The sequence below is a fragment of the Caloenas nicobarica genome, chromosome Z (assembly GCF_036013445.1).
Source record: "Caloenas nicobarica isolate bCalNic1 chromosome Z, bCalNic1.hap1, whole genome shotgun sequence".
NCBI classification, from domain to species: domain Eukaryota; kingdom Metazoa; phylum Chordata; class Aves; order Columbiformes; family Columbidae; genus Caloenas; species Caloenas nicobarica.
Genome location: NC_088284.1, coordinates 9,959,067 through 9,971,407, shown reverse-complemented (window position 1 = coordinate 9,971,407; position 12,341 = coordinate 9,959,067). Strand labels below are relative to the sequence as shown.

At 63.2% G+C, this 12,341-nt stretch overlaps 1 protein-coding gene across 1 annotated transcript; it reads right to left on the bottom strand.

Moving 5' to 3' along the window:
• Positions 1-3,819: 3,819 nt before the first annotated feature.
• On the bottom strand, positions 3,820-7,341 carry PHF24 (PHD finger protein 24). Its single transcript, XM_065657383.1, has 7 exons — positions 6,973-7,341; positions 5,919-6,104; positions 5,680-5,758; positions 5,390-5,592; positions 4,629-4,795; positions 4,023-4,121; positions 3,820-3,919 (listed from the first exon to the last, which is right to left on the bottom strand). Exons 1-7 carry the CDS (start codon positions 7,339-7,341, stop codon positions 3,820-3,822), a joined length of 1,203 nt encoding a protein of 400 aa, XP_065513455.1.
• Positions 7,342-12,341: the final 5,000 nt, after the last annotated feature.

Genomic DNA, 12,341 nt, shown 5'->3' with positions numbered 1-12,341 from the left:
TCCCAGGTCTTCCCGCTTGTGCCCAGACCTTGAGGCTGCCTGTGCAGGGACAGAGATGTCTGGGGCATGCTCTGCCCCACGAAGGGTGCTCGCCGGGGACCTGCAGCTGTGGCACAACATGCGTGATGGGCGGCTGGCACCGCGGTGGTGACAGCACAACCACCTGTGGCCCTTGTTATCTAGATCCCCGGGGACACCAGCCAGCTGTGTGCCCTGGCAGGGGTGCCAGGCTGCTGCAGGGGGTGGCAGGGGAGGCTGGGACTGGGACAGCCACTGGCACCTTGTCCCCAGAGGAGGGGCTCGGTATAGAGTGGGGCTGGATCGAGGTCTGAGGGGTCCTGTTCTCACAGCTGGGATCCTGTGGGGTGCTCAGAGCATGGGTTTGGGGTGCTAGCAGTCAGTATTTCACCCCCAGGGTACCCAGGACCTGTCCTCTGCCCCAGCTTGCTCTTCAGCTCTGGCAGCCAGCGCAATAACTCAGCAATTAACACCATTTCCCCAGGCGAGGGCTTCCCTGAGGCTTCCCTCCTCTGACAGAGCACATGGCATCCATTATCTGCAGCATCCCAGCTTCAGGCACACAAAGCACCACCAGCTCCTTCTTCCTCAGTGTGCCCATCCTCTTCCTCAAGGTGATGGGTGCCTATCCTGAGAACTTCTGCAGCTAATCTGGCTTCCAGGGTCTGAAATGCTCGCTGATCTGGATGCAATGACAGCCCACTGCAGCTATGTGAATGGGCTGAAATATCCAAGTCCAGCTTTTGGCAACAAGCTCTGTCCGCCTGCAGACCCTATGGATGCTTCCAGGGCAGCATCCTCCTCCTAGTTCCCCATTGGATATGCTTCTCCAGCCCTGTTCCCCACCCTGCTGCAGCACAGGCACTGTGCAAGGAAAGCCCCCTCAGGGCAGGTGAGCTGCCTTTGTTGACCATGTGCCACCAGTGACAGCCCTGCAGCTTTCCCTGGTTGTTCCGTGGATGTGATGAGCACCAGAGGAGCCTCCAGCCATGGTGACCACACTCCACACACCTCCTCCCAGGGACCCTTGGTGTCCCTGCAGCATCATTTTGGGTTTTACAGCATTGCTGCAGGCAGCCTGTTCCCAGCATCCAGCCGTCCCCTGTGCCCAGTGCTCTGTTTGCAGCCACCAGCAAGGAGCACGCTCTTCCCAGTGCATGGGTGTCCCTCCTGCTGCAGGGACCGGGGCAGTTGTGGGGCACTCCGAGTTTGTGGAGTCCTGGGTGCACCCCCTGGCTTCCCCTCCTTGCTGCTGTGGAACACAAGGCCAAGCCTGCCTGGTATAGGACAGGGACCTGAGGCTGGGGCAGGGCGTTAAACACAGCAGGCAGCTGTGGGTTCCCCAGAAGTCGCTGGGGAGAAGACAGGAGCCCCGTAAACACGCTGGACAGAGGCTAGTTGGACACAGCTGTTTAATGGATGCTTCTCAGTACAGAGCGGGTGTTGCGATCCACGCAGCCACGGCCGCCTCCTCTACATGGCCATGGCTCTGGCCCCATCTCAGATCTGGCATCCAAAATATCCCCATTGGTGTGGCACACCAGGGCGGTAGAGGGAAGTGTCATGGCATTGGTGTGCCTCCCGGTTTTGCAGAAGGGAGAGTCCCAGGAGAGGGGACCTGTGCCCTCCCTGGGAAAGGGGGGCGCTGAGCAGGACAGTGTCCCTGTCACACTGGGGGGGAGGTGGGGGGCAGGGAGGGACCAGGGTGCTGCAGGTGCACCCCTGGTCTGTGCACACTCTGGGCTGAGCCCAGGGCACGCCAGGGGAGAGGCTGAGGGCACTCAGGGAGAGTTTGGGGGGGCAGCTGCTGGGGCTGCCGTGAGACCTGGGCATCCCCGCCTCTGGTGCGCACAGCGTGAGGTTTCCAGGGGTCCCTGCTCCTTCACCAGTGGGCTGAGGGCATCCATCACCTCAGGGCCACCGGGCGTCAACCCTGCCCAGCCAGTGCCTCATCCCTGCAGCTGACACCCTGGGGGGCTCTGTGCTCTGCCTCCTCCTCCTCACCCTGGGCACTGGTGCCCCCAGCAAGGTGAGGGTGCTGTGCTGGGGAGGGAGCAGGAGCAAACAGGGCTGGTGTTGAGACCGGACCGCTGTGCGGGGCGGGAGGAGAGCATCCTGTGGGACCAGGGGGACAGGAGGGGACGAGGGATGCAGGGCAGCACTCCTGTGCATCCAGCCTTGCCCTCCTGTTCCCTTGGTGCCTTCTGTTCCTGGTGCTCCTTCCCACAACGCATCTGTTGGCATTAAATGGTTGATCCCCAGCAGGGCTGCATCGAGCTGTGCTGGGAAACACTCTCACAGACACGGACATGAGCTGCGGGTTCAAGGGAGGACCCGCTGGGCTCCAGCTGCTCTTGGAGCCGGGCAGGGAGGTGAAAGAGGCCAAGTGGGTGTCAGCCACGTCCTCCTCACCTGGATCCACCATGCTGAACCCACGGTGCAGCTGCCAGCAGCACAGAGGCTCAGCCGTGCTTCTCCATGGCGCTGTGGGGGGCTGGCGGTGCAGGGGGGGCCCAGGGTTCCCCTCTCATGCCAAAACTACCTGCACTCAGCTCCAGGACCAGAGTGAGCCCCACTCTTCCTTGGGGCAGACCCTGCTCTGGCTGGGGGTCCCTGGGGAGGGATCCCCAATGGCTCCAGCTGCTGGTGGGTGAGAGTTTGCCATGGGGCTGGAGATCATGGGGGCAACAGGTTCCCTGACCCCTGTGCCCCATGGCACCCCCAGGCACAGGACCCCTCCCCACAGTGGGGTCTGTGGAGGTCAGCCCCTGTGCCCCATGGCACCCCCAGGCACCAGAACCCTCCCCACAGTGGGGTCTGTGGAGGTCAGCCCCTGTGCCCCATGGCACCCCCAGGCACCAGAACCCTCCCCACAGTGGGGTCTGTGGAGGTCAGCCCCTGTGCCCCATGGCACCCCCAGGCACCAGAACCCTCCCCACAGTGGGGTCTGTGGAGGTCAGCCCCTGTGCCCCATGGCATCCCCAGGCACCAGAACCCTCCCTGCAGTGGGTTCTGAGAGGGAGACCCCTGTGCCTCATAGTATCCCCAGGCATAGGACCCCACCCCACAATGGGGTCTGTGGAGGAGACCCCTGTGCCCCACGGCATCCCTGGGCACAGGACACCCTCTGTGGCCCCCAGAATCTCCAGGCACAGGACCCCTCCCCACTGTGTAGTGTGAGGGGCGGCCCCTGTGCCCCATAGTATCCTCAAGCACAGGGCCCCTCCTCACAATGAGGTCTGTGGGGAGCAGCCCCTGTGCCCCATAGCATCCCTGCGCACCAGAACCTCCCCCACACTGGGGTGTAGGGGGCACCCCCTGTGCTCCATAGTATCCCCGGGTACAGGACCCCTCCCCACAGTGGGATCTGTGGGGGAGACCCCTGCGCCCCACGGCACCCCCAGGCGCAGGACCCCTCCCCGCAGTGGGGGGAGACCCCTGCGCCCCACGGCACCCCCAGGCGCAGGACCCCTCCCCGCAGTGGGGGGATACCCCTGCGCCCCACGGCACCCCCAGGCGCAGGACCCCTCCCCGCAGTGGGTCTGTGGGTGGGGCCAGTGTGGCCACTCCCCGCCCCACCCCACTCCCCCCCAATCAGAGACCCGAGTGCCACACCCACTCCCTCACCCAATCAGAGGCTGGCACCCATCCTCCTCACAACCAATCGGAAGCGGAGGCAGGGGAGAGGGCGGGGCAGCCGCTCCCCTACCAGCCAATCGGTGCCCGGCTCTGCCCACAGTGGGAGGGCGGGCGGGTCTCTGCGGCCGGAGCAGCGTCGCTGCCCAAGATGGCGCCGGCGGCCTAGGCGTGGAGGGGCTGCAGGTGCAGGGCTGCGCTGTTGGGGCGGGCGGCCAGGATGTAGGCGACGTTCTCCCGCAGGAAGCTGGGCCAGTCGACAGGCCTGCGGGCAGACGGGGGCTCACCGGCCACCCCCACACTGCTGCTCCCCCAGGGGGTCTCCTCCAAAATGGGGGTGTTTCCCTCAAGCCCCCCCTTAGCCTCACCTGGCCTCCTCCTGCTCTGCAGCCGCCGGGGTCTTCTGGCTCTTGCTGCTGCTGCTGCTGGCGGGGCTGCTCTCTGACATGGGCCCTACGTGGCTGATGCTGCAGAGGAGGAGGGAGCCCTTCGTCCCCCTCACACCCCAGTGGCGGCGGGGGGGAAGGGGTGTGCGGGTTCGGGACAGCGCTGTGGGGCAGAAGCAGGGCAGGCACCCATCTTTTCTCTCTGGTGAGCAATGACAGAACCCGAGGGAATGGCAGGAAGATGTGCCAGTGGGGTTTAGGTTGCGCATTCGGAAAAGGTTCTTCACCCAGAGGGTGCTGGACACTGGAACAGGCTCCCCAGGGAGGTGTCACAGCCCCAAGCCTGACAGTGTTCAAGAAGAGACTGGACAACACCCTCAGACACATGGTGTGAACTGTGGGGTTGTCATATGCAGGGACAGGAGTTGGACTCGATGATCGTTGAGGGTCCCTTCCAACTTGGGACATTCTGTGATTCTGTAGCACAGAGGCGGAGGTGGCGGGGAGAGCCCCTTTGGTGGGTGCTGGGGCTGTGGCAGGACCCCCGGCAGGGACGTCACCCCCACCCCAGGGCAGGTGTCCCCGTACCTGACGCTGCAGGACGGCATTTCCTTTTGGTGCTTGCGGAACCAGCCGTGCTGGGCTCGGCGGCACTCGCCCTCCCTGATGAAGCCATCACCGTCCTGGTCCAGGGCCAGGAAGGCCGCCCGTGCTCGCTCCCGCTCCTTGGCCGTCAGCAGCCGCAGCAGCGCATTCTGGGGAGGCAGAAGGGAACGGGGAGTGCTCGCCCCATGGGAACACCCCCAGTCTCCTGCCCAGTGCTGTGGGGACCTCCCACCCTGGGTGCCACAGTGATGGCTGGCAGCCATGGGAGATGTCCCTGGGTGCCATGTCTGTGGGTGCTGGCCATGGGAGATGTCCCTGGGTGCCATGGCCATGGGTGCTGGTGATGGGAGCTGGACCTGAGTGCCGTGTCTGTGGGTGCTGGTCATGGGAGATGTCCCTGGGTGCCATGTCTGTGGGTGCTGGTCATGGGAGATGTCCCTGGGTGCCATGTCTGTGGGTGCTGGCCATGGGAGATGTCCCTGGGTGCCATGTCTGTGAGTGCTGGTCATGGGAGATGTCCCTGGGTGCCATGTCTGTGGGTGCTGGCCATGGGAGATGTCCCTGGGTGCCATGTCTGTGAGTGCTGGTCATGGGAGATGTCCCTGGGTGCCATGGCTGTGGGTGCTGGTGATGGGAACTGGACCTGGGTGTCATGTCTGTGGGTGCTGGTCATGGGATCCAGCCCTGGGTGCTGTGTCCATGGGTGCCACCATGGGAACCAGAGCTGGGTGCCGTGGCTGTACCTGTGGCCGCAGTTTCTGCAGCAGCTGGATGGACTCATGGGAGAGGAAGTCGTGCCACTCGATGTGGCCCTTCTTGTCAGGGTCCAGGGCGGAGAACTGCAGGGCTGCCTGCTCCTCCTGTGCCTCAGCCATAGGCCGCTCAAACTGCTGCTTGTGCACCAGGTGCTTGTAGTGCAGGAAGTCATCCAGGGTCAGACAGGTTTCTGGGGGGGAATAGATCAGCACCTGGGGAGGAGGGACCTGCCTCTCCTCACAGTCTGGGACCTGATGCAGGGAGGGGGGGTCTGCACCTGGAATGATCTTGCAGTGCCGCAGGGTCTCCATCAGGCTGAACATCTCTTCCTCCGTCAGCAGGAGATTGAGGTTGTCCTGGCGTGGGGGGCAGAGAGAACCCGTGGGGCAGCAGGTTCCGCATCACCCCAGACCAGGGTGCCATGTGGGACCTTGCTCACGTCCATGCCAGTCACAGCTCCCTGGGGAGCACCCACCACCCAGCTGAAGCCCAGCGTCCCCCACCCCGGGAACTCACACAGTAGTAGCAGCTCCAGCCCGTCTCGGTGTGTGCCGTCTCCGTCACCTCCACGGCACTGTCATTCTGCAGGTAGCCCATGCGGCGCAGGCAGCCGTCGTGGTACACCCGGCTGCAGACGCGGCAGGGGAAGAGGCTCTCGGCTGTCCACACCTCGCAGATCTCGCACATCTCGTCATTGAGGACCTGGGGGGAGGTGGGCAGCTGCTCAGAGGGGCAGCGTGGGCAGGGGGCTGGCTTCGTGAGGTGGAGGTCAGGGAGGTGCTTTGCAGGTGAGGATGGATTTTGGGGGGCAGAGGGGATGGGAAGGTGGGATTGTGTTGGGCTGGCGTAGGGAATAGGTGGGTGGTGGGGTCATAGGGAGCATGGCTGGTGGGTTGGGGGAGTGTGGATGAGTTTGTGGGGATGAATGGAGGGTGTAGTTGTCCAGCTGTAGGGTTGGTGGGGCTGTGGGCTTGTTGGTGAGCTGTTCTTTAGGGCTGTACTGTGGGTGGATGGAAGTGCTGATCTGTGCGATGGCTGGTTGTAGGTGTGCACGTACAAGCTGTAAGGCTGTAGGTGGGCTGGGGTGTGGGCTTGTCGGGGTGGGTGGATGAGTGGGTGGGGTGATGGGTGTGGATGGGTGGGCTGAAGGCTTGCGGGCATGGGTGGGTAAGCTGTTGGGTTGTAGATGGGCTGTAAGGGTCGTAGGTGTGGATGGACGGGTTGAGTTGTAGGCTGGCTGTAGGCTGATGAACAGATGATCCTTCTCTCCTCCCCAAAGCTGGAGCTGTCTGTACCCAGCAGTGACCCCTCCAAGACACCCTGGGGTCCCGCTGGGGCACATCTGACCAGTCGAACCCTTCTCCCTGCATGGCATCTCCAGCTGTCAGCATAGACCCCGGGCCCCTGCCCCACCGACCTGCCTCCATGGGGCTTTGACGTGCCCAGGAGGCTGTCACTGCCCAGCAGGCACCAGCAATGCTTGCACATCCCCAGGGCTCTCCCCTGCACATCTCCAGCCCCATCCCCATCCCTCCTTCCCCATCCCCGTCCCTATGATCCATCTGCTTGCCTGGTCCCGCTGCTCCAGGCTGATGTCCGGGGGCTCGTCATCATGCAGCTCCCGCTTGGGCCGGATGAACGCGGGTGGTGTGAACCTGTTGGCTCGGTCAAACTCTTCCGGCTCTACGCCACGGCCATCCCGCAGCCGTGCCCAGGCTGCCTTGCTGGCGCTGCTCTCCTCTGGCTGGGAAGGTCCCGCTGATGCCTCCTCCTCTCCCTCCTGCACCTCCTGCTCCAGCGTTCCCCGGCGTGTGGCCTCTGCCTCCGCCCGCCGCCGTGTCGATGGCTGCTCCCGCAGCCCGTCCTTAAAGGCTGACACGGCCAAGCTGACCTTCTGCACCTTCTCCACCGTCTGCCGCCTGGACATCAGCACCCCCATGGCTCTGTGGGGGTGAGGAAGGGTCTCAGTGCTAAGGCCTTGGTTGGCAATGCTGCTCCCCAACCCTGCACCATGTTTCTGGCCCCAAAAAGGTGCCCTGGTGGCTGTCCCCCAGGGTTTGCAGGGAGCAGCTCGGGGCAAGGAGAGATGGGGGCTCCTTGGCAAGCTGGTGTTGAGGTTTTCCATGGTGGCCATGGGGAGATGGACTCAAAGCCATGTGGAAATCTGGCTGTGGTGGGTCTGAGTGTGCGTGGGGGAGCAGGACAGCAAGGAGGGACCTGGTTTGGGGGCACCCTGCCTCCCCCATCCTTGCTCAGTAGGCTCTGGCTTAACAAAAAGGCACATCCAGGGCCTTCCCACACCAAAGCAGTAAATCCCAGAGGGACTGTGACCATCCCATTCTGCCTTGGAGAAAGCCTCTTTGGCCAGCCAAGGGTGAGAGGTGTCCTCCCTGCAGCTCTGCCAAGGGCTGGGCCAGAGCAGAGCTGGTGCTGGGTCTCTTACCTTCCCTAAATTTGGGGAATTTCACCCCCACAGCCTCTATTGTGCTCACACACTCCTGTGTGTCTGTTTGCTGCTGCCCTGGTCACTGGGCATCCTGCATCCCACCTCAAAACGTGAGTTGGTGTGGCTCACGGCAAGGAGCTGTGTGGAGGGGTTGTGCCAGGCTGGGAAGGCTGTGAAGGTGCAGGAGGGGAGGGGAGCAGCACGTGGGTCTGGGGCACAGGGGTCCCAAGAAGGGAGTTTGGGTGCAGGACCGAGGGAAGTTCATCTTGGGGTAAAACAGGGAGGGCAACAGCAGCAATAGCAAGTGGGACTCTGTCTCAACGGGGCCAGGCTGAAGCTGAGGAGAAGCAGGATTTATTCTCCAGCAGTGCGGGGCACAGCATCACCCTGTGTGGGTCCCAGTGCTGTCCCCATGCCCTGCTGGGGCTGAGTTGTGGAAGATGCTGCAGCTGAGCGGAGCTCCCAGCTGGTGCCTGGGGACCAGCAGGCGCTGTCTGTGCAGGCAGGAGGAGATGGGAGCAGCCATCTCCTATCTTGCCAGCCTCAGCAGGGATGTCCCCAGGTAGCGGGATAATTAGCTGCACATGCATGCACACGCTGGGATCTTGCAGCTGCGGGAGGACACAGTGCTTCAGGCACTGGTAATTACTGGTAATTACTGGGAAGGGTAACTACAACTGCCCCGCACCAGCGGTGCCCAGCAGAGCGTGTGGGCCGGCGGCACCCCGATGCTCCTTGCTTGTCCCTACAGATGCACAGCTCCTCACTCTCACCTTGTGACCCCCAGCCCTGTGGGCTCTGTTCTCGCGCACACGTGGGTGTGCAAACCAAAACACGGCTGCATGCACACGCATATGATCTCCCAGCCTCGCCCCCCCCACTGCAAGACCATCTGCCTGCAGATTCCCACGCACGGAGCCGGGCGTGTGACACACGTGGGACCCGTCCCGCACGTGTGGGGGTCTTGGCGGTGGGCAGGGATGGTGGTATTTGCACCATTTGGCCCCTCTGCTCGGCTCAGGGCTGGTGCTGCAGCTTCTGGGGTTTTGCAAAGGTGAGAGCGGGGAAGAGCTGGAGGCACAGCCCCCAGTGACAGCGACAGCATCCCTGCGGCTGTGCCAGCCAGGGGGAGACACCTAGGTGTCTCTCCCTCCTCGCTATGCTGTCACCTCTGCGCAGGCAGCTCAGAATCCCATCGGCTGTGGGCAGAATCGGCTCTGCTGCTGGGCAGCACTGCAGCTCTGCCTGCAAGCCAGGGAGCTGGGGGCCCTGCAGGGAGATCCCCGCTTTGCAGGTCCCTGCATCACCGAGTGTGGGCCAGATCCTGACCTCACCATGGGGAGAAGTGGGGAGGAAAGGGTGCAGAGGGGCTGGGCTCATGGAGAAGAGCCAAAAGAGAGGTGTGAACCCCAGCTCTCGGCACACCAGTCTCCCCAGTAGCTGCGTGGGTGCTTCTGCTTCCCAGTGTGCTGACAGCACCTCCCTGCAGAGCCTCGGGGCTCCAGGCCCATCCCCAGTGACCCTGTGGCACAGCAGGGCAGCCCAGGTGGCAACAGGGCAGCTGGCGTAGGAGCCTGCCATATCCCCCAGAAATGAGGTTCCCCTGCGAGTTCATGGTGTGGTCAACCTGCTCCACACCACTGCTGGAGGTTCCCAGCTTGTCCCCCTGTCTCTTGTCCCTTCCCAAGGCCACCCCGAGTGTCATGTGCCACAGTCAGTGCCACCAGCTGCTGCATGGCTGGACTCTGGAGGCTGTCACAGCTTGCGTGTGTTCTCAGCCCTGCTTGCCTCCCTGTCCCTGTCCCTGCCCTGCTTGCACACCCAGGGCCTGAACGACTTCATCCCAACCTCCATCTCCAGCCCCCGCTGCCTTTCTACAGGCCCCAAAGCTCCCCCAAACCCGTTACACATTCTCCAGGACCCCTTTTCCCCCATGCCCTGTGTGACCCATTGGTCATGTGAGGTGGGACATCACTCCCACACAGAACCTGGCCTGGCTCAGGGTCCTGCCTGGCTCAGGGATCCCCCCTCTCCAGGGACCCCTGGACATGGGGAGGGCAGACCAGAGACCTCCTTGCCCCATAGCAGCCCAACGTACCCAAGCCGTCCCTGCGTTCCCGTGTGCCCCTGGGACAAGGCGTCTCTGCTGCTATCTGTGGCCACCTCGCTGGAGTGCCTGCTGGTCGGGGACCCGGTGATGCCACCCAGCTTGCCTTGGTTCAAGGTGCTGGGGTCTCAACCTTGCTGCCAGGTGACAATGTGGGGGATATTTTTAGGTCGCCCTCATGGAGGAGCTAAATCTGGGCATGGGCCAGAGCTGCCTGCAAATGCCCAGCTCTGCCAAGCCCGGCTAGCACTGGGTGCTGTCACAGCAGGTGGTGGGCACCTTCCCTTGCCTTGACACCCTGTACCCCTGCCTTGCGCCCTGGGCACCACCTGTTCCTCTTGGTCCTCTGATGGGTATTTACTCTTTGCTACTTCATGCTTGCAGCGAAACACCCAGCTAGAAAACACTTCTTCCTCCCAGGACCCGTGGACTCATCTTTCCCAGCCCCATGCATCTCTCTGTGTGGGGAAACTGAGGCACGGAGGCAAGGCTGGTGCAGCCTTTGTTTGGGGAGGATGAGGGCATTTCAGATGGAGCTGGTGGCCAGCACGAAGGCACCCAGAGAGGAGGCATTGTGGCAGAGCACCCCGATGCAAACAGAGTTGTTGCTCCCTGCATGGCTCCAAAATCTCCTCTCCCTCATGGCAGCGGGAGCAGAGAGGCTTGTGCTGGGTGTTACGGGGCGCCGGGTTTGGCTGTGAGGGTGGTGGCTGACATGCATGTGGGTGTATCGCAGCACGGTGGGGATGTTGTGGTGGCTGGGAGCGCAGGATGGATGCGGCGGGAGCAGTGCGGCGGGGATATGCTGTGAGGTGGGTGTGTTCTGGGGTGGATGTACTACAGGGTGGATGTGTTCTGGGGTGGATGTGTTCTGGGGTAGATGTACTACAGGGTGGATGTGTTCTGGGGTGGATGTGTTCTGGGGTAGATGTACTACAGGGTGGATGTGTTCTGGGGTGGATGTGTTCTGGGGTAGATGTACTACAGGGTGGATGTGTTCTGGGGTGGATGTGTTCTGGGGTAGATGTACTACAGGGTGGATGTGTTCTGGGGTGGATGTGTTCTGGGGTGGATGTACTACAGGGTGGATGTGTTCTGGGGTGGATTTGTTCTGGAGTGGATGTGCTATGCAGGGCTGGCAGCTCAGGGCAGGTGTTATGGCCTGGTGGGGGGTGTGCGGGCTGGGGGTGTTTCAGTGACTGTGAACATGGTGTGCGTGGTGGCTGTGGCAGCTGGGGGTGTGGGATGTGCGTGTTTTGGGGGCCATGGGTGCGGGGCGAGCTGTTGAGGTGCCCGGCAGTGGCTGTGGGTGTGGAGCACTGCAGCAGGACCGTGGGTCCCTGGGGCTGGCTGTTGCTCCCTGCCTGCCCCCAGCTCAGCCATGCTTGCCAGCCCCATGGTCCATCCTTGGTGCAAAACCCCACGGAGCAAATGAAGGGCCAGCAATTGCTTGGGCTGGTGCATGCCCACCATGCTGGTGCAGCCCCTCTCAAGAGGATGCAGCAGGGGTGTGCCAGGAGCAGGACCCTCCTGGGCTCCCTGGCTGGTGGGGAAGGATGCACCTGGTCCCCATGGGCTCCCCATGGGCCAGGCCTCCTCCCTGCCCTCGCCAGGCTCCCAGTGTTCACACCCCCTGGTGCTGCACCTTCCTGGGAGCAGCATTAGTGATCTGGGTGAATGAGAGCAGGGTACTGATGGGGAGGACACCCCAAGGCCCATGGCAGCCTGGTGCCAGGGCTTGGTCCGAAGGGCACCAGGCGCAGCTGGGAGGAGCTGCCATGGCTCTGGCACAGCCTTGCACACCCTGCCCACTGCTGCCTGCCTGGAGCCAGGGGGGCCAGGCAGTGCAGGCAGCAGGTTCTGCTCGGGGGACTCCGCATCCCACATCCTTGAGCTGGCTGGGGATGCCCAGAAGGGTCCAGCAGCAGCCCCTTGTCCCCTCTCCCTGGCAGATGGCATGTGCTGGGACTGTGGCACTGCTGGGGCTGCTGCTGCTGCGAGATGACCTGGTTGCCACGGGGCAGGGGGGTCCGTGGCTGATGGCACCATCCCCAGCCCCTGCAGGGCTGCAGGGGCCTGGTGGGGAGGTCTGGAGGGGTGGCTGGAGCCCCAGCTGTGCTGTGTCCCCCTCCTGGGGACACTGAGCTGGTGGCTGCTCTCCCTGCTGGATCAGGCTGCCTGTCCTGCCACGCCATGGCAGATTTTATAGGTGTGTCACACGTTTCCATCTCCCAGAGGGGGATGAAAATGCCGTGACAGCAGAGTCCCTTCCTCTGCAGCAGACACAGCTCCCGCCCAGCTCCCCATCTTTCCTCCTCGTCTCCCTCCCCAGCCCCTCTCTCCAGCACCCACATCAGGACCCCAATGCCCGGCCAGGACCCTCCCA